The sequence below is a fragment of the Prionailurus bengalensis genome, chromosome B4 (assembly GCF_016509475.1).
Source record: "Prionailurus bengalensis isolate Pbe53 chromosome B4, Fcat_Pben_1.1_paternal_pri, whole genome shotgun sequence".
In the NCBI taxonomy this organism is placed as follows: Eukaryota; Metazoa; Chordata; class Mammalia; order Carnivora; family Felidae; genus Prionailurus; species Prionailurus bengalensis.
In genome coordinates, this window is record NC_057358.1 from 104,149,274 (window position 1) to 104,176,018 (window position 26,745).

Consider the following 26,745-nt stretch of genomic DNA (forward strand, 5'->3'; position numbering starts at 1 on the left):
ATAAAATGAAAGGATCCATATAAATAGCCCTGCGGCCCAATTCCTTGTCTCAGGTCTCCTCTGTTCATTATCTTGAGCAGCCACATCCAAAGGCAAGCCAAAGTCCTTCCAGTTGCCCACTGGACCCCTACAGTCCTTTCGTTAGCTCTCTGACCTGATCTACGATCACTTTCTCACTTGTTCTTTCTGTTCCAGCTCCCTAGTCTCCTTGCTTTTCCTCCATCACATCACAAATGATCTCCCTTACACCTCTGTGCTGGTGTTCTCTTTGCCTGAAATAGTATACTCCACTCATTCTTAACTTTTACATTCCTTGCTAAAGTGCTACTTTCTGAATGAGGTCTACCCTCACCTTCCCACTGAGAATTACATTTTCTGCATTCTCAATCCCTCCACTTTGTCCTGCCCTCCCCCCCCAACAGTACTGACTACCTTTTCACATAATAGATCACTTACTAATTATGTTTATTATATTTCTTCTGCTAAACCATAAGAGATCTTTGTCCTGTTTTGTTTACTGGTGTATCAGAAAATAATGTCTGCCATACACAGGTGCTCAATATACATTTTTTAAGTGAAAGAATGTTGAAATTCTTTTTCATAGGTCTGGGTGTATTTTTCATAACCTGTTTTAATTTCCAAAACACATGTTAAAATTTAAGCAAAGTTTGTATGTTTGGTCTCAATGTACAGGGCAGTCACTTTGTATAGATAATTAGTATAAAAAACTTTAAAGAAAAAAATAATTGGCTCGAAGCAATAGAAAGGGCAAAGAATATGAGGTCAAAATATTTGTGATGGTATCCTGGCTGTATTTACTACCTCTCAGCTTCTGAGTTAGCTGTTTATTATATCTGAGTCTCAGCTACCTTATATTTAAAATAAGAATAATAATAACAGAATCTATCTTACTTACCTTATAAGTAGATGATATGTTTTCTTTCCTAACATGTTCTTGTCTCTTTTAATAGTTAACCCAATGTATGTCTAAATTTGCCATTATTTTACTTTTCTGTTCACTTGACAGATTTGCCCTTTAGAATAAAAGCTACATGGGGATATATCTGTGTGTTTGTTTTTCATCATTATGTTCCTAACTCTAAACACAGTGTCTGGTACATCATAGTTGCTCAGTAAATATGTTGCTGAATTAATAATTAAGCAAATTTAGGCCATAGAGTTCATGTGGCATAATAACAATAAGTTGGTTCATAGTCAATTATTGTCATACTGTTTGTTATTACTGTTATTACTCTCACTGTCTAAGCTCACATCATCATCAAATATGTGTTACTCAGGCTTCTTTAATCCACTACCAAGAGGATGATCAACTTCTTGTGTTACTGTCTTAACTTAGAAGTCTAGTGAAATAACACAGAAAACACTTTGCTGATGTAATGATTTTGTTGTAGGTCTCTAAGCTGGCTGGTGTTTTGGTCAAGCATGGTGTCAAAAAAGGTGACACTGTGGTTATCTACATGCCCATGATACCGCAGGCGATGTATACCATGCTGGCATGTGCAAGAATAGGAGCCATCCACAGTCTCATATTTGGGGGATTTGCATCCAAAGAACTAAGTAGTCGTATTGACCATGCAAAGGTAAGTGCTTTATTTGGAGAAATCAAGTAGTAGCTATGTGTAGTACAGCCATAGTTATCTGTGAAGGAACCATCTGGAAGTGCTGTGTACTTACTAGATTCCCCTTTCCAATGAGATGCTTAAAGTATATATATATAGATATAGATATAGATATAGATATAGATATATATACACATCCCTAGGTTTGCATTTCACTGTGTGTGTGTGTGTGTGTGTGTGTGTGTGTGTGTGTGTGTGTATATATATATATATATATACCCCTAGGTTTGCATTTCACTGTGTGTGTGTGTATGTATGTATATATACATACATACATACACACACACACACACACACACACCACACACCAACACCAAATTTTATTTTGGGGTCAGTTTTATATGAAAAACATCTTGCTAGATGCTGTGAGGGATGTAAAATAGAAGATTAGGTATATAATTTTCAAGTTAGCTTGCCATGTATATGGGTATATAAGACATACAGGGAAAATAACTAATAACCAATTTATTCACTTACCATATATTTATTAACTTCCCACAATATGCCAGGTACTGTCCTTAAATCCGGATAATGAGTCATACTTATCAAATGGATGGAACGCGTATTAAAGTTTTATAATTTACACACGTCCAGGAATGGTGGTCTACCACCACACAGTGGTTAAGAGGGGTGCCAGTAGGGGTGGAGTTACATCTTCAAATGGGGGTACTAGGATAGCAAGCTTGAGTAGGCTGTTGTGAAATGATGATTGAGATATTACATTGAAAGCATTTAACACAGTACCTGGTATATGGTACTCATTTAAAAAAAGGTTAGCTATCGTCCCTCTATGAGTCAGAAAACTTTATTCTGGCAAATTACCAGATAGTAAATGTTTTAGGCATTGTGGTTTACAAGTGGCTGCAGTAAGTACTCAGCTGTGGTGTTGTAGAACACAAGCAGCCTTAGACACTACATAAGCAGAGGGCATGACAGTGTCCCAATGAAGCTTTGCAGAAACATGCTGTGGGCAGAGTTCGGCTCTCAACTGTCACTCTTAGACCCCTGACTTAGAGGAAGGAGTGACTTCTTTTAGTTGGGGTGGCTGAAGAAGACTTCCTAGAGGTGAGATTTGGGTTAGATCTTGGCCAAGATTCAGCTAGTTGAAGAGAATGATGTCAGGGAATCCAAAAGAAGAAAAAAAGACTATGAGTCCAGCATTTGAGAGGAAAGGGTAAAATTCATTTGGAGGACAGTGAAGAGACTGAGGAGCCCAGAGAGGGAGAGATGGTGAGCTTGCAAAGTCAGTTTTTGTCTGAACTGGGTGCTGTAGATCTTGACCTGTCAACGTTTTTGAGCAGGTGGGTGTCTTGTTGTAGGCAATGCTAAGAGGAGGAAGGTCTTGCAAATAACATGAATGGGGGAGAGGGAAGGGTGGAAGAAGACATTTTGGCACGTGATCTGTTTGTGAAGTGATGGGTAATGTGCAGCAGAGTAATAGCAGTGGGAAGATTAAGGAAGGAAGGTCGTTATGGGAGTAAGAGATGGTTGGCTTTCAGAGTTCCATAAATCCGAGATGAGACATTCCTAACAAGGGAACTAATATCTGGTATTAGTGCGAGATAGACAGTGAGGGTTTGCATATCTGACTTCATCTTGTAATAGATCAGTTATTAGAACGAGGAAACTGGCTTGTGGACTAACTAGATAGATTTTTTCCCTCTCTTTTTTAAACTTGTTGAGTTAGTGCTTATGAAGGTAAATCTAGGGGGAAATATCAGTCAGTCACTGACCTGGAAACCAGTGGGCATTTGGGGGCTTCTCCAACGAAGCTATAGACTCCAGTTTTTTAACTAAAGAAATCCTTAACACCATTTGGATAAAAGAATGAGATATATTATTTCCTTTTTAAAAAATTTATATGATGTGGGGAAATTTAGATACATAAAAATAAGGATTTATAAAATGTTTACTATATCACTTGCTAAGTTTTCATTACACACACACACACACACACACACACACACACACACACAACCTTGCTAAGCAGCTTAGGCAATGAGTGTATATTCCTATGGGCAAGACCTTTGAGCAGGTCAAATTAAAGGTGAGAAGATAGAGATATATATCTGAGATAGTTGGATAGAATTACTCAGGAATGATTGAAATCAGGAATGATTTTGATGTCAGGATTTTCAAATAAACTGGCTCAAGAAAAAGCTTTATGTTACTGGCTGACGATGGGAAGAATGTACAGTACCCTAATAAGTCAGTCTAGACTAAATAGAGCCTCCAATAAAAGGCCGTTAATAGAAATTTAGAAAGGATTCTTTTTCAAGATGAAGGTTCTAATTTTGAGTTTATTAAATTATTCAAGTTTTGATATATTTTCTATATATTTTTAATTTGATATGGAACTTACTTTCATTTATTCTGAATTCTAATCTTAGGAAATATTGCCTGGAGTTATTTTTGTGAGTATTACAGATAGTAAAATGTGAATTCTATTCAAATGCTGGATCTTTAAAAATATAATAAAAGGAAACAAGACTTATTTTTGTTTTCTTTCCTTTGTGTGTGTGTGTGTCTTTTAAAAGGTAGCTTGATATAGTGGGAAGAGACAGGTTCTGTAATCAGACAAAACTGGCCCTCTTTCTGATTCCACTACTTGTAACCTGGGGCAAGCTATGTAACTGCACTGAGCCTCAGCTCCATGAATATTAAATGATATTCAAAAAGCAGACAGTAATGATATATGCATATACTTGGTATAATATGAACCTTCCCTAGATGAAATGTATTGTAACTAGAAATCAGAATTCAGGAATAGATGTACTGTCTTGGATTGATTATCTGTCTCTTGAATAATTTATTAGCTGCCTCCTTTGCTTTGGATTTCTTGGTGAAGAAACAGTGTACTTAAAAGAATAAAGACATGTTTGTTTCTGCAAATTAATGAGAATTTTGGTTCAGTTCCGAAAACATTTGAGAGCTTACCGTATGGCAAGCAAGCATTGTACCAGGCATAGAAGACAAAGAGATAAATGGGATCCAGATTTGGCCTCAGAGAGCTTCCTGTGCAGTGTGTGGCTGAGGGAAGGAACATTTGACTATAGTAGGGCATCTGAGGCCTGCCCAGAATGGAGATTAACCCCAACTTCTTAAGCTTTCAGGGACTCCTTTTGGCTACAGCTCTGTATATCTTGAAGGAGACTAGAAAGTTGTCAGGTAAAGAGAAGTTACCAAGTGTATCTTAAGGAGTAGGTTCAGGCTTGTGGGGCTTGAAGATTAAATCATTTGGGGGCCCTTTTAAGAAAAATACAACAAAATTACAAATATAGTATTTGGCAATGAGAAAAGAATCGCGAAAGAAAAATCAGAGATTCGAGCCCTTTTTTCTGTGGTCACATTTAAGGAGAGATGCTGACATTTAAAAATGTAGTAATGCTTCCTGATAGCAATTGGCTGGCTCTCCCCACCTGAGAAATACTACAAGGGCACAATAACCAGCGGGTACAAAGGTCTCAGTAAGTGAGGGGCCCCTAGGTTTGCATTTCACTGGTTCAGGGCAAGTCTATCTGGTTTCATGAATTCTTTGGATAGTATTTTTTATTTAAAAAAAATTTTAATGTTTATTTTTGAGGGTTGGGGGGAGAGGGGCAGAGGAGAAGGGGACAGAAGATCCCAAGCGGGCTCTGCACTGATAGCCTGATGCGGGGCTTCAACTCATGACCCTGAGATCATGACCTGAGCCAAAGTCAGAGGCTTAACTAGGTGAACCACCAGGTGCCCCTGGAAAGTATTTTTTAACAGCTCATACTCACTAGCCCAAAGCCTCACTGAACTTGTAGTTTCAAACAGGTTAGATCTGTGTGGAATTCGTTAGGTCTACAACATTTACAAATGAATTTTTTGTTTTCAAGCCATTTATTCAATAGAGAACAGAATCATTAAAACATTTCTTTAGAAATGTTAAATTGCCAATCTGCACCTAAAATATTGGGATTACCTTAATCGGTGTTGTTAAACTTTCTCAATTACTGTCATTTTTTCCATTGTAGCCCAAGGTGGTTGTTACAGCATCCTTTGGGATTGAACCCGGACGGAGAGTAGAATACATACCACTTCTAGAAGAAGCACTGAGACTAGGACAACACAAACCAGATCATGTTCTCATTTATAATCGTCCAAATATGGTAATCTGAATATTGAATTTGGTTCTTGCGTATGGTGATGCACTAAGGATTATTCTAGTGTTGACCTTATGAAATACTTGATTTATAGACCATTTAATATACTTCCTGAATGTCACAATTTTGGCAAAAAAAATAAAAACTGAAAAAGGTATGAATGATGTTTTCTGTCTTTATGGAAAAAAACTAGCTTAGGAACGCCTGGGTGGCTCAGCCAATTGGGCATTCGAGTTCAGCTCAGATCTCGCGGGTCCTGTGTTCAAGCCCCACGTTGGACTCTGTGCTGACATGACAGCTCAGAGCCTGGAACTTGCTTCAGATTCTGTGTCTCTCTCTCTCTCTGCCCCTCCCCTGCTTGCACTGTCTCTTTCTCTGTCACTCAAAAATAAATAAACATTAAAAAAATTTTAAAAACTGGATTAAAACAATAAGATTGAAATACATATAGTAATAATATGTCATGTTGATGAATTGGATTCTCTGCAGAATCTATTGTGGTGCCATATATTAATTTAAATTATAACAATAATGATAATTTTAACAAACACTGGCTGCTTACCATATGATTTTTGATATTCTGGTAATGAATGGTTTTTAAAAAAATCTTTCTGACAACTTTGTGAGCCAGGTGATACCATTATTCCTATTTTATGGAAGAGAAATTCAGTGAACAGCGATAAAATAACTTGCCCAGCTGGTGTCAGAGTCATGATCTGAACACATGCATTCTGACTACGTGCTTGATCCCCCAGCTATCCTGCCTCGTGGAGAGGTATGATTATTTGTATATAAAATCTGTCTTTCAATAACTTTAGAGAAGGCATTTAGTCTAGAAATAAAAACTATGTTCAAGAAAACAAAATATGAATATTCTAAGCACATAAATTATTCTGTGATCCATGAAGGAAGAAAAAGCAGTATAATACAGAAAATGAACATATTTTACAGTGCTTTTCCTAGTAAATTTGATCTAATGATCACCTTATTTCTATATCCAAGCAAGTGTCAGCAATTTATAGTAGAACCATCTTGGGTTCCTAGCAGTTTAAAATTTTTTGCAGAAGAAAAATTATAAGAGTGCAAAGAATCGTGTAATGTTATGGAACTCTTGAGAGGTTATCTGCAGAAAATGCTTAAATGACAGGATACAAGAAGAGAAAGCATTAAAGCTATGTCACTTTGGTTACCACCTAGCAGTTCCCATTACCACATTAAATTCCTGTGTAAAGTTTTAGTAGTCTGTGGTTATGAACCACGTCCCTCAATGATTTTAATATTCTTACTGTCTCAAAGAATTTTGAGTTTCTTTCAGATGCCCTCAAGCATATTTTTTTAAAAAGGCCTGTTGCTGTTAAGTTAAGGAATACAAAGTTAGCAATAAAAGAGGCTTGGGGTATGAGGAGGTTAGAGGAAAGGTAGGAACACATACACATACACACAGGTGTTTCTGTGAGTATGTGTGTGCTAATCGTGTATGTGTGGGACATTCACACATACAGAAAGTCATGAATTTGTAAAGAATTTATGCTATGCCCAAAGCTAAGTACTTTCAAATACTTCTTATTTAATTCTCACAAACGAATGAAGTAGGTGCTATTACTGGTCCCATTTTGCGGATGAAGAAACTGAGTTATGGAGAGGTCATAGCTCAAAGTCACAGCCAATAATTGAGGCCACAATTTGAACTTGGTTTGATGACTTTTACCCAACAAGATATATGCTATTTCTTTTACTTGTTCATATGTTTACATATTCAGTAAACACACTGAATATGGGTATGCAAGTTTCTTATTCAGATTTTTCTAATGCACATCTCTTCTCTTTCCTGCTAATAGGTACAGACCCACTGCTCCATCCCTCCCTCCCAAAATGGCATACTTTCCCTTTTTCTTGAGGCTCTTGCCTCTATTTTGACTTATCTTTATTTTATTTTTAAAGTTTATTTCTTTATTGCGAGAGTGAGAGAGCACGTGCATACAAGCAGGGGAGGAGCAGAGAGAGGGAAAAGGAGAGAGAGAGAGAGTCCCAAGCAGGCTCTACATTGTCAACATGGACCCTGATTGGGGTTCCATCTCACAAACCCTGAGATCATGACCTGAGCTGAAATCAAGGGTCAGACGCCTAACCGACTGAGCCACCCAGGCACCCCAACTTGTCTTTATTTTAGATGAGAGCTTTGGATGTCTCCTGTCCTTTATAGTAGGCCTGCTGTTTAGTTAGTAATTAAGCTCAATGGACTGGATTTTCTTTCAGCTTAGAAACACAAATTATGAGGCTCGGCAGTGTGTCTCATTAATCAGGATTGCGTTTTTGCCAAAGGAGGTAAAAACCTGGCTGCCACTCCTAAGCCTCAAGCAGGCAACGACAGAATCAAAGGAATATCACATCAGTCAACTCTGGTGCTCTGCCAATATTACTCTTTAGGAACGATAATAGGACACATCTATAGAAGTAAATGGACAGATGTAGAAGCTAATGCTGATTTTCCCTCTCTTCCTTTTGTCAAATCTTCTTTATATACGCCTGTAGAGGATTTTCTTAGCCTGAAGAAAAACCATTCATTCAAGTCCTCATTGTGTTCATCTGTAAAAATTTTTGTGATCCTCCAATTGACATTTTTCATTATAGGGTGTGATAATTTTTTTATGGGTCTGTGATTGTAATGTCAGAGGCTTGGTAATTTGAAATTTGTTGTGTTTATCTGATTCATAAAAACAAGTGGAAATATACAACTGGGTTACAGTTAACTATTTTTATTTATCTCTGGTACATTCCAGCTCCATCAGAGTGAGGCTGGAGAAGACAATTGGGCCTTAAACTTCATCTTCATGAAGTTCTGTTCTGATGGTTATCTATTATTATTTATTCACAGAGGCATTTTATTTGTGACATATTTAAGTGTTATTTTGTAAATGTACTCATTTAAATACATGATCATTTTTTACAACCCCGATTAATATATTAAGGACCCTGAAGAATGGAAGTGGCCTGGCTTTTCTAAATCCCTCAGAGTCTCTGGGCTTCACCCAGGGATCACCTGGATGAAATGAATGGTTACATACATTTTAGGTGGTGGATCTTACTAACTCTCACTGAAGAATGTGTAGCCTATACTAGTAAATTCCCCAAATGTAAACTTTCTGGTGTGTCATCTGGAGCTTAGTTAACATTTCAGAAAATAATTAGACATGTACTGAGTCTTAATTCTATTTACATAGCTGTGACCCTCCATTAGAATAATTTTCCCAAAAGCCACTTCCCTACTCTTTATCTATCTGGCTTATTTCATTGGCACCATCTTAAATAAAGAGGTCTAATTCTTTTTAAGGTGTCTCTGACTAAGTCATGACTATTTTCATAAGGTTTATAACACAGAGCTCAGTTCTAGGAACAAAAAAGAAAACAAACATGTCTGCCATATTAATCAATGACTTGTGGGAAAAATTGGGTAGCATTCTAGATATGTCACATACACTCATTAGTTTTCAAAATTAATTTTGTTCTTGAAAAAGCAAAAATTGATTTATCCTCCACCCTTGAAAATGATTTAATGTTTCCTCATTTGGAAAGATGGCCTCAGTGTTAGTGCTAAGTTGCCCTCATATAAAGAAAAATTTTAATGGGTTAGTTGATACTGTATTATGAAGACTTTAGTTCCAAAGTAAAAGAAGAAAAGTTATAAAAATAGAAACTGGTTTATAAAGTTAATGGTGTATGTATGTTTATGGAAAACATGAACCTCTGTTCGTTAAGCTCTGACTGTTGATGAAAACATGACTGCATCACATTGAATTTCTTACATATTTCCTTAGATTGAATAAAACATGTTCTTTTGTTGAAGCCAACATCAAACTGTTGGACTTTTTAGGAATATTTATTTTAAGTCATGACCTTGAAATATATAGTCTTAAATCTGCTAGTTAGTGCTATATAGGCCTAGATTTCCAATCATATGCTCAGACTAATACAGATTTAGCCAGTCTGCATTGTTCTCCTGACTTAACCTCCTCTGTTCAGTGCATATTCCTGTATACTTTCTGTGCAGGAGACCGTTCCCTTGGCTCCAGGTCGTGACCTTGATTGGGATGAAGAGATGGCCAAAGCACAGTCACATGATTGTGTTCCTGTTCTTTCAGAACATCCGCTGTATATTCTTTACACGTCTGGAACAACAGGGCTGCCGAAGGTATTTGCTCTCTTAAGAATAAGTATCTAGCGGCAGATTTCTTTTGCCCTGAGAATGTTTGATTACTGACTGAAAATGCAACTGTACCTGAAGGATTAGACTTGGGTACTTTGTACCTTAAAGCTATGTTATGTTCAAATCTAGAAAAATATTAATTATATTTAATGTCAAATGCTTTGCCCCTATTTCTTCCGAAATTTTCACATACATAAGCAAGCTGCTATTGATTTAGTAACCTATTAAAATGAATAGGTATTTGATCCAACATCAGTTGGTTTAATACAATTTTATAAAACTATATTTTAAATTAAATAGTTTTATTTTCTAAATTAAGGTGTAACTTTTATAGAGTATGGAATTGATTTTTGATCTAGGGGAATTCAATTCTTTGTTATAAATGCAAGATTGAGAATTGGCCTAGACAGTTTGAACAACAGGCAATTTATCCAGAGTATTGAACTATGTGATTTGTAGCACTGAAGACACTCAAGGATTTTTAAATCTGCTTACCATGAAAGGTGTTTTCACAAAACAAAGTTAGAAGAATCAATATTTTTGCAGGTGTCAGATAAGAAATAAATATCACTTTTGTCTGTATCTCCAAATTATACTGTTTCTTCATACAACTTCATAAAGGATTGCAATGTCATCTTCCTATTCATTTTTAATTTTTTTTTAGTTTATTTATTTATTTTGAGGGAGAGAGAGAGAGAGAGTGGGAACAGGGAAGTGTCAGAGAAAGGGAGAGAGAGAGAATCCCAGGCAGGCTTGCACTGTCAGCATGGTGTCTGACATGGGGCTCGAACCCAGGAACTGTGAGATCATGACCTGAGCTGAAATCCAGAGTTGTAGGCTTAACTGACTGAGCTACCCAGGTGCCCATATTAGGGAGTTCAGTAGTCACTGAATCCTAAAATTTTAGTGGGGGAAGGGGCTTTCACAATCACTCACATCCTGGAGGACAGTGGCCTCTTTATTAATAATTAGATTTCTGTAGCATCAGAGTTCTGAGAATGTAATTTGTTCATAATCATAAAATAGTGATTCCATTAGATTAGTTTTAAAAAGAAAAATTAAGATGTTCCACATCAAACTCCCTTGCTTATAAAAAAGGAAATATTTGGTAGGGAGTATATTCTCTCTGAGGACAGAGACCATGTTTTATTACATTTTAGTCTACCATTGTGCTTTTTTTTTTTTTTAAGTTCATCTTTATTTATTTTTGAGAGAGAGATAGAGTGAGCAGGGGAGGGGCAGAGACAAAGGGAGACAGAATCCCAAGCAGGCTCCGCGTGGTCAGCCCAGAGCCCAGTTGTGGGGCTCGAACTCACGAACCGTGAGATCATGACTTGAGCTGAAATCAAGAATCAAGACGCTTAACCAGCTGAGCCATTCAGGTGCCCCACTACCATTGTGCTTTGTATGTAGTTTGGTGCTTAATAAATTTTTGTTGCATGCATAAAAAAACAAATTTGTGTCATTGTGGAATCAATCCCTTATGATTTTTTTCACAACTCTGGTCATCTGAAAAATAAATATTCCTTCATATTGATGACTTGTTCAAGCAGTCCAAATGATCTTCTGGACCCTAACTTTAACCTTCCACCTTTTGCAATTCTGCATTATGCACCAGCTGCATAGAGTCTAACTGGATGTGTGGCTGTAAAATAAAATGGGATTCACCAAGTTATAATCTAATAGAAAAGTTCAACGTGAAAGGGAATCCCTGACCCTGAAAACACAGTATAACCTAACCAAATAAAAAAGAACCCTCCAAAAATCACTTTAGCTCCTATTAGCCTGAAGGATTCTTATAAAAACAGTTGTGTCACTTCAAGATTTTAAGTTACCCTGAATTTCACTTGGTCTGGATGGGGATGTCTATGGCAGGAATGGAAGAGCTTGTTAGAGACTCAAACCTGACTCAGTTAGTGTGATAGAGATGAAAGTAACATATAGAGCATCAAATCTGAAAAATTGTGGTTCCAAATAAAGAAGGATCCTAGCTTTTCCAGGTGTTGCTCGGGTCAGGAAGTCCTCTCCTGGAGATGCCCAAACTGAAGATCATTTGAAGTTTCAGTCATTCTCATTTACTTCCTTATGTACCATCCTAAAGATAATCTCCCTTCACTAAATTGGAGAAGGCTTTAATTGTGTGGAGGTCTCTATTTATGTCAAATTCAACTCCATTCAATATACGTGTATTGAGTGTTCATTCTGTGCTAAAAGATATGAGTGAACCACAGTCCCTTCAGTCTAATGGATTGAAATATTCATGAACACAGGTAGGCGAGGTAGACTGATATCCCTGCACTATTCCTGTCTCGGAAAAGATGAGATTGAATGGTATCTGAAGGGTTCCATTCAACAAATTCAACAAATATTACTGAGCACCCAAGTATGTGTTTGGTTATCTTTTTAAAAGTTTAAAAGTTTATCTTCTATATCCAGGACACATAAACAAAGAGCTATTTAATATGTGGAAAGTGTTATGAAGAAAAAAATAAAGCAGGGTAATCGGACCGAGTGGTGGGAAAAGTGGGAGAGCTGTTCTATTAAACAGTGGTCAAAGAAAGCTCTTATAAGGTGGTGTTTGAAGGATAAATAAAACGTCTTCATAGAGTGGCATCCTAGAGAGGAGGGCACTGTAGGCAGAGAGGGTCAGCATAAGCAAAGGCAGGAGTGTGCAAGAAAGTTTCCAGGATGGCTATTGCATGTGGTACTAATGAGGAGTATAAATGGTTAGATACATAGGCAAGGGCCAGACTCTTAGCATTTAGCCAAGAAGTTTAGGCTATATTCTGTATGGAAGGGACAGAGGGCACTAATGCTTTTTAGGCAGGAGAGAAAAATATGACGGAAGGTAAATCCTTGCAACATTCTGTTGGGAAAATAAGCAAATACACACAATAGAGGCAAAGAGATTCGTTTCCAGGCTGTTTTAATTTAGGACTTTATTTAAGATAGCACATTTAATAAAGAGAAATCAGATCTGGTTCAAAGATAGGCGTGAGGCAGAGGACAGGTCCAAGACTCAAAACTGAGAACCCAGGCAGATGGTTTTGAGTATTTGCCAAATAGAAACACAGGATGTGGTTTGGGGCTGGGGGAAGCTGAGAGTTTTTGAACATACTGAGTATAATGCATCTTGAACCGAGTATGATGCATCCTCAGATGCATACTGAGTATGATGCAACATGGAGATGCCTGACCAGAGGTTGGAGATGGAGGTCTGGGTCCTAGAAGTGCATCTGGGTTGGGAGATAGACCTTTGTGGGTCATCAGCTCTGGTGTTTAAAGCATGGTGGTGAGTAGGTTTTGCAAAGTGGGACATGCAGAATGGCAAGAAAAGTAGTCATCTCTCAAGGTCCCTCAGAAATCCTTCCTTCATTCCTCTAGTGCATTTTAGAATTCCAGTTGCATTGAAATTATACATTGTCAACAAACCTTTATGTCACTTATTTTATTCTACCTTATGGATACCAGTTTTTATTTGCTTATCTTCATAATGTTGCATATTCTCAGAAGTCAGAATATATTTCATGTATCTTTGAATCCACTATGTCACTAACCTAAAAACTGGGCCATGGTAAATTCTCAGAAAATTTGTTAAATGATCTTTGACTTCTTGAGTTAGTTCCCAGACTCCTCTTTATTCAGAAGATTCTCATTTCACTTCTGGTAGGTATAATCAGGCTTAATGGGATCTGAAATTTTAATACTTGTATTTCTAGAATAGAAGTACAGGAAAGATGAGCACACATACATTCATGAAGCATTTAAATAATTTTAATGTCATCATACAATTTGTTCTCTCAATCTTTGGCCTTCATGAGGAAAAATAATGTTCTGGGCCCGAAAAAATATTCTGCTTAAAAATACTTTTCATAAGCACATATAAGACACACATAAGGCAATCTGTTCTTTGGTTAGAAGTTGAAGATCTATTTAGGACATATTTGCATGTCTGCATCTGCCAGCCCTGGATTTGTCAGGTTGCTGTATGAGAGGTTAATCTGTAAATATTCTAGCAACCACAACTGAGCGACTTTGCATACATTTCTGCAATGTTGTGGGCTTCTGTCCTGTTTAGTCTGGGTGACTGTATTCAAGATACTTCAAAGTACTGCACAGTGGAAGAATTCTGCATCTGGATGCAGGGGTGTCCTTTTGGGAAGGGGAGATTTAGTGATGATAATACTTCTCTGCTTCCAGCTTGATATCATGAAGGGACAGTGATAATTACACACACACACACACACACACACACACACACACACACAAAACAAAGTCCAGTGCCAAAACAGAAAAGGCGAACAAGAGAATAGGGGGGAAAAAAGCCAAGGATTGAAAGGAAAGCATGTGAGGGCATGATGCTACGTGAAAGAAGCCAGACACAGAGAGAGAAATACCATATGAATTCATTTCTATGTGGCATCTAAAAAACAAAACAAACCAGAAACAGACCTATGAATAAAGAGGACAATCTGATAGTTGGAAGAGGAGAGGGGCTGGAGAGATGGGCAAAATAGGGGAAGGGGATAAAGAGGCACAATCTTAACAGCTAAAAAATGAAGAAAAAAACCCACAGAGATACAATGTACAAACTATAAGGAATATAGTTAATATGTAACAACTTTGTATGGTGATAGAAAGTAGCTAGATTTATCATGGTGACCACTCCTAACGGATATAAATGTTGAATCACTATGTTGTACACCTGAAATAATAGAATATTGTATGTCAACCACACTTCAAGAAAAGAGGAAAGAAAGAAAGAAAAAGAGGGAGGGAGGGAGGGAGGGAGGGAGGAAGGAAGGAAGGAAGGAAGGAAGGAAGGAAGGAAGGAAGGAAGGAAGGAGGAAGGAAGGACAGGAAAGAAAGAGAAAGACATGACAAGAAGGTGGAAGGCCTTTTGTCCTGATGTGCATTTACACAATTTATGTCACTTTTATTCCCACATGTTGGGGGACATTCATATTTCTTACCCTAGAACAAAAAATAGGAGAAATACGAATAAAAAGCAGTGAACTTTTTTTCTTATCTGTGGTACAATTCTTGCAGTTAAGACGCTGAACTTGCTATACCTTTGCCCCTTCTATCACAGTTGTTCAGATCGATAAAAAATTATATTGCTGCTAAAGTATTCTCCATAGAGGTTGCTTCAGAGTCATCCAAAAACCTGTAGCAACAGATTTCATGTTGGATGAACTAACCCAAAAGGAGCCGTTCCATTCCCACCAGTATGATTCACTCAGTTCTACAAGTTTCAGAGCTTTCTCCTGAACAAAGAAGGCGGTTATATTTTTCTTACATGTGCTTATTCACTCAACTGTTCATGTATTGAATCGGTCAAGAAATGTATTACATGCCTACTCCATGGCAGTTACTGTGCTAAAGATGAAGAGGGTTCTCCTCATAGTGCTCATTGTTGGGGGGAGACGCATCACAGTGTCAGGTTGCCACCCGGAGGAGGTTTGCAGACCCTGGGGACAAGGAACAAGACAGGAGAGACCATTACTTAACACAGACTGTGGCACTGGGGACAGCTTCTAGAAGAGGGGACACTTTCATGATGTCTTTAAGTACTTGCGTGATGAAGTAGGAGCTAACCAGGTTCAGGAAAGAGGTGGGGATGGGGGTTCATTCTAGAAAGAGGGGCTGTCATCTGTAAAGCCATTGGAAGAACACAACTACTGTTGGTCTACTGGATTTCTTTTAAGTAATCAGAACCACACCTCTTATTTCTCAGTGAACTGACCCCAGCTATCATCTGGTGATGGCTTTCTTGTATTTACGTAAAATACTCATTTATCCTTTCTTCTTGTTCTGTTTTTTACTCAACTTGTCAGGCCAAATTGGAACACACATGCACACACACACACGTTTACATATGTGTGTATGGATAAATACATCTCATGTATGTAAATATGCATATCTCTTTTGTATAAACCTTGTTACACAGTAGGAGGACAGAGGGGCTCAACTTAGAAAGTATGAAGTTTTGTTGAGTACTCCAGACTTCTCTTACCCGATTTTTGAGATTTGCTTTTCAGATTTTTATAGATCAATTAAAAAAAATAGGGTGTAGAATTCCAAGCTCCTAATCTTACCACACTCCTCGGTCTTCTCCTTTTGATAAAACCCATATTGTTTTGTATTTTTCTTAAGTTGTGGCAACCAACACTGCATACCACACTTGATACTGACATGTTTTCTGTTTTCTTATGTTTCACTTTAATGGCCCCATTTATGACGTTTTGTGGCTTTCCTTGTTTTCATAGGCAGCTCATTAAGCTGGAAATCATAAAGAATACCTGTGATGACTCTGTGGTCCTATTCTTGGGCGACTTAATAACCAGAGTTTTATTTTACCTGTATGGATTGAAGTTTAAAATGCCATCACTTAAAAATTGTTGTTTTGTTTGTTTTAAAGAGCACTTTCATATTGCCCCCCTTTTGCATTTTTAAAAAAGTTTATTTACTTATTTTGAGAGAGTGCATGTGGGGCAGGGTGAGAGAGAGAGAGAGAGAGAGAGAGAGAGAGAGAGAGAGAGAGAGAGAGAGAATGAATCCCAAGCAGGCTCCAGGCTGTCAGCGCAGAGCCCAACGCGGAACTCGATTTCACGAACTGTGAGATCATGACCTGAGACAAGATCAACAGTCAGATGCTTAACCAATGAGTCATCCAGACACCCCTCCTTTAGCATTTTTGAGATAGAATTCACTTTCTCATCTTTATACAGGATGCTATTCCCACCCGGAAGTCTTTTAAGCTCTCCAGAAGACTTTAAGTGTTACGGCTAATACTCCAAAAACCAGAACAGTATATTGGTAGGTTCCAGGGATTTTCTGACAATATATTAATTCATCTAATGGTTTTACTTTCAGGTAGATAGAGTGTAAGTACATAAAAAGAGTAGTAACAGAGACTCAAGAAAGCAAAATGCAGCATGCTTGTGTTTTAGGAGTAAGCATTGATACTGGGTAAGAATTTTTAATCTCATACTCAAGATTTCAAATATATTCTTAAGTAGTTTTCAGTTCCTGATTAATTTTGAATATTAGAATATAATGATTTGATTTTTGAACATGATTTATGTGTTTTTAGAGGCTGAACAGAGTTTCTCTTTTGCATTTTAATCATTACCTGGAAAATGTGATTACAAACAAAACAAGAAATGCTTTAGCACCTTATTTTCAGTCACATATTTAATATTATAATAAAGGCATTCTCTTTTTAAACTGAATCTTTCAATTTTTTTTACTTTCAAACTTTTAATGAAAGATCTAATGGAGAGTATGAAATTATGCTGCTCTTTTTTTCTACGTCATCTCAAATACTCAGAAAATTGAAAACATCACCCAATACTTTGGAGGCAAGGCCAAACCTCAGATTTCTTATCTAGATTAATGAATGGTAAAATGATACTTGACAGAAATTTTTATCCTTATTCTTAAAAAAATAAAAACAAGGGGCGCCTGGGTGGCGCAGTCGGTTAAGCGTCCGACTTCAGCTCAGGTCACGATCTTGCGGTCCGTGAGTTCGAGCCCCGCGTCAGGCTCTGGGCTGATGGCTCGGAGCCTGGAGCCTGTTTCCGATTCTGTGTCTCCCTCTCTCTCTGCCCCTCCCCCATTCATGCTCTGTCTCTCTGTCCCCAAAATAAATAAACGTTGAAAAAAAAATTAAAAAAAAAAAAAAAAACAAGTGGATCAAAACTAATGAAAAACAGACGTCACAGCTTTTCTCTCTATTAGCTGCATTTAAATTGTTTTTAATGAGAATCTTTGATGGCAACCTTTAATTGTTTTGACATTTCTGCCTTTTGGGGCAGTATTAGCACAGGGAAAAATAAAAAGCAGTAATTGCTAGAACTAAGGAACTAATTTCGCTAATAGGATACAAAATTCAATTGTAAATACTTTATGATTTTACATGTGTTTTTTTTTTTTTTTAATGCCTGGCCTCATTTTTAAGTCTCACTTTTGTGGCATCAATTGGATTTAAATATCCACTATTTTATGGGCAAAGCAACAATGGTAAATATTCTTTAAAGAAGGGTAAAGGGTAAGTCCATTTGTGACGTAAATAGGAAGTTGATAACCTATTCCTTTAAATTATCTTTTTCGCTTTACAAATGAGTTACTTCTTGGGGCGCCTGGGTGGCGCAGTCGGTTAAGCGTCCGACTTCAGCCAGGTCACGATCTCGCGGTCGGTGAGTTCGAGCCCCGCGTCAGGCTCTGGGCTGATGGCTCGGAGCCTGGAGCCTGTTTCCGATTCTGTGTCTCCCTCTCTCTCTGCCCCTCCCCCGTTCATGCTCTGTCTCTCTCTGTCCCAAAAATAAATAAACGTTGAGAAAAAAAAAAAACACAAATGAGTTACTTCTTGTTTATATTTTTTCTAGCCTTTTCTTCCTTTTTCACTTCCAGTTGATTCATTTTATCCTCTGCACCATAAATTTACCCAGTTATAATAATATTTAGAATTACTGATAACAACGAGCTCTAAATGCAAGGACAAGTAGATGGAGAGAAAATTCTAAAACATTTTAAATGAAATCATTACTGACATTAATTTTCACTGTCTACCATAGTATATGGCTAACATCTATGAAAAGAAGCTTCACTTTTTCTTCTCTACACAATGAATAAAATTTTTCAGAAAAAAAAAAGTGTTTGCAAGTTGATTCATGTCAAACTACTCGAGGAATTGAATCATAAGAAAAGATCTCAATGGAACAAACCAATAAGCAAAGTTCATGGAAGATGGCACAGAATATACTGGGAAAAGAGCTTACCTGGGAAAAGGCACATGTGAAACCCCCTTGCAGGAGGCTAAGGTTTCTAATACGCGACGGTGATCAAGAGAACCAGCTGTTTGCTGACCACATTGTACAACTTGGAAAGTAGCTGTCAAATGCCTGCATGTGACATTTGCTGAGAGACCAGGTGTTTTTCTGGTAGATAAAATGTGTTCCTCAGCTTGATACCTATGTTTTATCGGTGCCTGCAGAGAGCAGCAATTTTAGTAACTAACGGAAAGTCGATTTGTTTTTCATTTCTCTGATTCATGTACGTACGTTAAAGCTGCAGAGTTATGCCAAAAAGTCCCAACCTTAGTACATTTCTTAATTCCGGCCATGTTTGCCTTTAGGTAAAATATTAGGTAAATTATTTTCTGTATGCAGTAATAATAATTGTTCTACTAAAGGATGTTTCAAAATACATGTGAGTGGAATACAGCTTTACTTTTTCACTAGCTCATTCTGAATATTCACATGGTTAAGCCTTTTCAAGCCAATGATCGTTAATGTTTGTAATGAAGCAATAAATAAAATTATTAAATTTACCATCAGTTTTTATTTGTGGTGACTCTTGTGCCAGTTTTCAAATATTAATCTTGTATTAAATTTGAATACGTTCAGTATCATGGGTAGCTGCTAGAAACTGATTCATGAAAGCTGCGGCACTGTGATGTAACAATCCCTACTTTTGCCCCGACTGTAATATAAGGCAAGTCTGTGAGCCTTAGATCCAACTCATGAGGTGAGGACTGATTTGTTGGAATTCTAGAATTCATCATTAAAGAATTGTTCAGCTCTAATACTGTGCTAGCACAATCCCTAGTGTAGCATTGTAACGAGGCTCCAGTTAGAATATGACTTTGCTTCTTCTAAGCATCCTATTAATATTCAATCATATAATGGAATAGCCATCCTTATGTTAGTCTGTCTGAAGAGCACAGCTACCTTTGATTTTTCTGTATACACCATTTGAGAATTTCCATTTTCATTCTGGAAATATGCCTGCAAATGTAATGTTAATTTATGTCACCACTGGAAAAAAAAATTTTATTGCATGTAATTCTGTGAAGTCGTAAGTTTTCTTTAGAAAGTCAAGAATGGTCTGTGAGAATGGATTGTACAAGTGAACTGATGTGGATATTATTAATGGGGGAACCAAATAAATATTGAAGTAAATACAATTGGATGAAAACCAAATACGTACTTTATAGAATATAAAAGACTTTAAACAGGAACTTTTTGAGATGGATAGTGTGAAGGCAGAGAATCTTTTAACACATCGTTTATTGATGTTAACCTCATGTTTTCTCTCTTTTAGGGTGTGGTTAGACCCACTGGGGGATATGCTGTGATGCTAAACTGGACAATGTCTTCTATATATGGACTTAAACCTGGAGAGGTAATCATGGTTTTAAATTCATGTTACAGGAACATTTCTCTGATGAACGTATATGTATTTTATTACCTTCTTATTTTTTAGGTGTGGTGGGCAGCCTCTGACTTAGGCTGGGTTGTTGGACATTCCTATATCTGTTATGGACCTCTTCTACATGGGAACACAACAGTTTTATATGAGGTAATAAGATGAAATTAATACCATCTAAACAATTTTTTTAACTGAAGGTTTTAAAGAAGTGGTTTCTAAGTGGGAACCGAAAAATTTGGATTTGGGGCATGACACTTTTTTATATGTTCTTTCAGTTAAAAAATAGGATATCAAAAGAGAATGGAATACAGAAAATAATAGCCAGCTATTAAAATTGTGCTGAACAAAACCAGCAAAAATTATATTATGAAAAACATATACTCATCAGCCTGATGTCTACCCCTAATGGATTTCTAGAAAGTATTATACAAAGGCATTGCAATAAAAGTTTTTTTTTAAAATAAGGATTCTCTTTGAAGTAAACAAATTAAGCCTCAACACTGAATCCCTATTATGAATTATGGTGTTAGTAACATACACATAACAGAGTTGAAGGTGCCATTGTAAGTATTTATATTTAGAAATATAAGCTGCCTTTAGAACTGAAGAACATACAATTCTTGTGCATTTACCGTTGGCCTTTTATTACTTCTTGAGTTTATTTGAAACATGATTTTAATACTATGAAAGGGGCTTGGTGGGTTTTTTTTTTTTTTTGGAATGACTTACTCAAGAGGAATGTAGATGCTTTATAAATATTTTTGTGTAAAGGAGTGAATGTAATAGCTACATTCTTAAACCTTTTATCTGAATTCTGGTTTCCTTCATACCAAGTGTAAATATCTTCAATTCTTTCTGATAACAAAACAAAGCTTTTTAGACCTTTGCCCACTTCTAGCTATCCCATCTTTATTTTCTTCTCCACTAAACTCCTTGAAAAAAAAAATACCCAGTTCACACTGTGCGAATTTCATATTCTTCTAGTTCCTCTTTTATCCCACTGTGGTCCAATTTTTATCCACATGACTTCATAGAAGCTGCTGCAGCAGAGGTCAACAGTGACTTCTTAAGTGACCAAGTCAAAAGGTCTTCAATCTGATTTAATTTTCACTCTTTTAGTGCATCAACCGTGCTATTTGCTGCAAGTAATTATTTCTCCTCTTGAGCTCCCTGCTCTTTTGCTATTTGTTCAGGCTGTTTCTTTTGCCTGGCATGACTTTTCCTGTGTCTTTCCTTCCCTTCCAATCTTGAAGACTCTGTTTATATGTTATCATCTCTCTAAAGTTTCCTCTTATATTCTTTGGTTTTGTTTAGGGCCCTTTCCATGGTTCGATTGCCCCCTGAGCACATGTCTATCACTGAGCACTGAGCTGAGCACACTGGTTTGCTTTGTTTATATCCAGTAGCATGTGAGATCTTCAAAAACCAGTCTTCCAGCACAGTGTGTAGCAAACACTGAACACTGAATAAATGCTCATTGAACTAAACTGAGCTCCACTCCTTTGTTCTCCTCCTACCTCTCAAGACAGCTTGTCCTCCTTTTCCTCTCTTGGTTTCCCTTACTTTGGTCCTAAACACTGGAGGTTAGAAGGGTCTTATTCCTAACCTTCTTTTCTCATCAGATATATATGTTTTGTAATCTCCATGCAGTTGGATTTGAGTAGTACAAATTAAATCAAGGCTTCTGTCTACTCCTGTCTATATCAGATCTTCCTGCTGAGCACCAACTTATTGTTAGACCATCTTTGGATGGTCCATACACATCTTATGCTCAAGATGACAACCTGAACTGACCATCTCCATTCTTCCCTGCACAACACATTTCTTTCCAGGTACTCTACAATGTTAATTTGACCTGCACTTACTCAGTTATCCAAACTAAGAATCAGGGAGTGATTCTAATTTCATTATCCTTACATATCACACCCTATTGGTCATTACATTTTGTTGAGTTTGTATTTTAGTACCTATCAAGAGTATCCTCTTTTCCATGCCTCCTGCCATATATTCAAAGCTGATATTCAGCTGCTATGCATATGTATGTTGTTGACTGGTGTGTGTTCTGTGTTTGACTTCTGATTTGACTCGTGCCTATGCTTTGCAGTTGTAGATTTCAGATTATCCTCAGATAATCAGTCTAGAGCGCATTCTAATGGGTGCTCTTGCCTTTAAAGTTCCTTTCAGTCTACCTCTCCCCTAACTCCAGTTTCTGAGCTCTCCCTACTTATGTAATTATCTGTCTAAAATGCAAAAGCCAAATAGAACTTTGTTGCTTAAAATCCTTCAAAGGGTTAAGTTCTACTTCTGCAAAGACGAAGATGACATACTTTTCTCTATTCCTGTCTCTAAATAGGACTAAAAATCATAAGAATTATGTCTAGTGAAAATATTACAAGACTAAAAGTTGGAGAGAAGAAGGGAAACTTGCTTTTAGGGACCTTGGGACCCAAGGAACAACATGGTGATAAGACCCTGGGTTTTATTTTTCCCTCATATATCCTATATTCACTGCTGAAAAAGCTGGTAACCCAGAAACACCAATAACAACAACAACAACAACAACAACAACAACAACAAAACACACACACACACACACACACACACACACACACCCCTAAAAAAATGTGAAGAAACATGATCTCTTAAGCCAAAGGAATAGGAAAAAGAAAGCCTAAGTAAAACGTAAAACTTTTAGATGGTTCTCCTCTAGGCAAACACCATAGAAAAATTCATGCTCTCTCTCCCCACCCCCAACAGCAAAAGCTGAGCTTAGTCTTCCATATTTGTCAAGGTGTAAGGAGGAAGTGTAACCCTCCATCTTCCCACAGGGGTATCAGAGAAGTTTGAACTAGGGAGCCAAGACTTTTATCCCTGCCAGGTGGTAATGAGGACCCCTCAAACTTGTAGTGACAGTGGAGACCATAGGAGTCTGGACTTATACCCCCTCCTGTCAGTAATGAGGTACCCCTCTTCCCATTAAGGTGGTATCAGGGAGCAGTTACTCTCACCTCACCCAGCCAGGGGGTTATCAGTGGAAGCCTACTGTTGGAAGTAGAACCCACCCAGAACAATGAGAAGCATCCTCCCACTTGGGTATCAGTGAAGGCCAAATGAGGAATCTGGATTTTTATCTCTACCTCTCCATTCCTTAATGGAGTGGAACCAAAGTAAAGCCATCTATAACAGAAGATGTAAATATGAGCCAGTCTTATAAATATAATACACAAAATATCTAAGATTTGATGAAAAAAAAGTCACTCCTCATACCAGAAACTAGAATGATCTCAAGCTACTTGAGAAAAAACAATTTATAGAGACCAATTGAGATGTTAGAATTATCTGACAAAGGTTTTAAAGGAGCCATGATGAAAGTACTTCCACAGGGATTATGAGCATTCTTGAAACAAATGGCAAAATAGAAAGTCACACTAAATGTGTAGAAGTTATAAAGGACAACCGTATGGAAATCTTAGAACTGAAAATGACAGTAACCTAAATAAAAACTCATTGTGTGTGTGTGTTGGGGAGGGTGTGGTGGTGAAATAAGTGAAAGGGATTAAGAAGTACAATCTTGCAGCTATCAAATAAGTCACAGAGATGAAAAATACAGCATAAGGAATACAGTCAATAATATTATAATAATGCTGTATGGTGACAGTGACAGATGGTGACTACACTTCTCATGGTGAGGATCATGTAATGTATATAAACTTGTCAAATCACTTTGTTGTATGCCTGAAACTAATATAATATTGTATGTCAACTATAACTCAATAATAAAGTTAAAAAAACAAAACAAAACACCTCAGTGGATGGGCTCAAGGCCAGAATGGAGGGAGTGGGAAGAAGAATCAGTAAACTGGAAGAAGGAACAATAGAAGTTACCCAATGAAAACAAGAGAAGGAAAATAGACTGGAAAGAAAAATTAGCAGAGCTCCAGGGACATGTGGAATGATGACACAAGATCTAGCTTTTTTGATATTCGCGTCACGAAAGGAGAGGAGAAAGGGGGTCAGGCTGAAAAAATAATGAAAATTCACACCTTCTTAAATTTAGCCAAAACTATACATCTATAGATTCAAGAAACAGAGTAAACCTCCAGACCGGATTAGTCTACAGAAACACACACACACACACACACACACACACACACACACACGCACACACACACAAATCATAAATTTCTGAACACTAAAGACAAAAAGTAATCTTTTTTTTTTAAAGATTTTTTTTTCAACGTTTATTTATTTTTGGGACAGAGAGAGACAGAGCATGAACGGGGGAGGGGCAGAGAGAGAGGGAGACACAGAATCTGAAATAGGCTCCAGACTCTGAGCCATCAGCCCAGAGCCCGACGCGGGGCTCGAACCCACGGACCACGAGATCGTGACCTGGCTGAAGTCGGACGCTGAACCGACTGCGCCACCCAGGCGCCCCAAGACAAAAAGTAATCTTGAGACCAATGGGAAAGAAAGAATACCTTATCTATGAGGGAAAGCCATTTGAATGACAGGATTTTTCTTTGGAGGCCAGAGGAAAGTGACACATTTTTCAAGTTTGGAAAGTAAGGAATTGTCAATCCAGAATCCTATATCCATCAAAAGATACTTTGGAAATAAAGAAGAAAGAAAGACATTCTCAAGATGAAGAAAAACTTATAAGAATTTGTCACCACAGGCCTCCCTCAAAGGAATGGCCAATGGCCAGTACTTAATGGTAAAAGATTTAATACTCCTCTTATGTCTAGACCAAGGCTAGGATGCTCACTCTCACCCTCTATTTCAACATAGTTCTGGAAACAAAAACAAAAACATTTCAGAAAGGAAGAAATAAAATTGTCTCTATTTGAGTCTGCACGATTATCTATGTAGAAAATTATAGAACATATAAAAACACATAATAAGTGAATTCAGTCAGGTCTCAGTATACAAGGTAAACACAAATATCAACTGTATTTCTGTATACTAGCAATGAACGTTTGTGGTCATGAAAAGGCAACAGGAGGAATCCATATGGAGATGGAACTGTTCTGCATCTCAACTATATCAATATCCTGATTGTGATATTAAACTACAGTTTTGCAAACTGTTAGCATTGGGTAAATCTGAGTAAAAGGTACATGGCATATTTGCAGGTGAATCTACAGTTAGCTCATATAAAAAGTTTAATTCAAAAATTAAAAAAAAAATTAAAAATCTTCAAAGAACTCCTGTCTCTTAAAAAACATAATTCAAGCTTATTTGCCAGATACAAATGATTGATAGTCATCTGCCCTTTGCTATGTTTAAATCTTATTTCTGACTCAGCTTCCCACTTAATAATCCTGTTTTACAGGCACTTACGTGAGCAGAGCTGCCAGTATTAGCTTGTTCCTGACAGTAAAATTCCACTTGTTCTGATCATGTAATAGAGTGGTCCATTTTCTTAAGAGATCAAGTTAAATATCATCTCCTATCTGATATTTCCTTTGCTTCTCTCAGGCTGATTGAGGTGTTCTTTGTGCTTCTATGATATCTAGATACCTCTGACCTTGTAGATTCAGTGCTGTGATACTGTAAACTTTAAGGGCAGGGGATGTTTGTCATTTCTGTACCCTCCCCATGCCTGACACAGTGCCTTCCAGGTGGTAGGTAAAATTTGTTGTGTAAATGAACCATTTCTAAGGGGATTAACTGACAATGCAAGTGTGCAAAATGCAGGGAAAAAACTCACTTACTCAATTAAACAAAGCTAAAATAAACTGGAAATGAGTTCTGATTTGTCACCAGTCCAGCAAGTGAAAAAATATTGATTAACCTCCCCCAAATTATCATCCTATTTGTGTCCCAATTTTAAGTGGATTACCAAATTAATATTATTTTATTTTTGTCTGGTTAGTATTTTTTATTTAAGAAGCCAAAATATCCCATTAAAAAGTTAAAAATACATTCTTTTTATGGTGAATAGAGTACTACTTGTACTTCTCATAGGATTATCTCTTCTAAAGAGAAATAAAATCATATACATCTCAGTATGTTCAAAGTTTTATTTTCATTTTAAATGAGTTATAGAATTTCAAAGCTATAACATAGTTATTGAATTGGTGAGTGTGACAATATGTTTCCATATTGATGAATTTTGAGTTAATAAAATTGGTGTTCTGCAGTACTGGTTCATTATGTGCCCAAGTCATCTATGGTTCATAAAACATACCTCTTATTGAATGCAAATGGTTCGTGATATTTAATGAATGAATAATGAATGAATTTTTTTCTCAGCAAAGATCACTTTTTTATATTCTGGAACTTAATACACATCTATAATTACATCGGCCAAAAAAACTTAAAAATGGATATAACTAAGTTGGATCATCAGTTTAATTTCTAGATATGTTAAGAGTCACCCACCTGAAATGATCTGTGTTTCAACATGAACACACACAGCGGATATTTAAATACAATTTTCTTGTCTGCCATAGTGTACATATAGCTGTGCATCTGTAGAGTGAAAACATATTGGAAATTCTAACTGTGGGTTTGCCTTTAACTTCCTGATAATTAAACCAAATGAAAAAAA

The 26,745-nt window shown here is 37.0% G+C and overlaps 1 protein-coding gene across 1 annotated transcript in view; it reads left to right on the top strand.

The window, feature by feature from the left end:
• Window positions 1-26,745, top strand: part of ACSS3 (acyl-CoA synthetase short chain family member 3) — a 157,857-nt gene that overhangs the window by 47,367 nt on the left and 83,745 nt on the right. Inside the window, exons 3-7 of the mRNA XM_043561620.1 lie at window positions 1,413-1,601; window positions 5,642-5,776; window positions 9,819-9,959; window positions 20,082-20,162; window positions 20,244-20,339. Of these exons, the coding sequence (XP_043417555.1) occupies window positions 1,413-1,601; window positions 5,642-5,776; window positions 9,819-9,959; window positions 20,082-20,162; window positions 20,244-20,339 (642 nt within the window). The remainder of the gene's footprint in view (window positions 1-1,412; window positions 1,602-5,641; window positions 5,777-9,818; window positions 9,960-20,081; window positions 20,163-20,243; window positions 20,340-26,745) is intronic.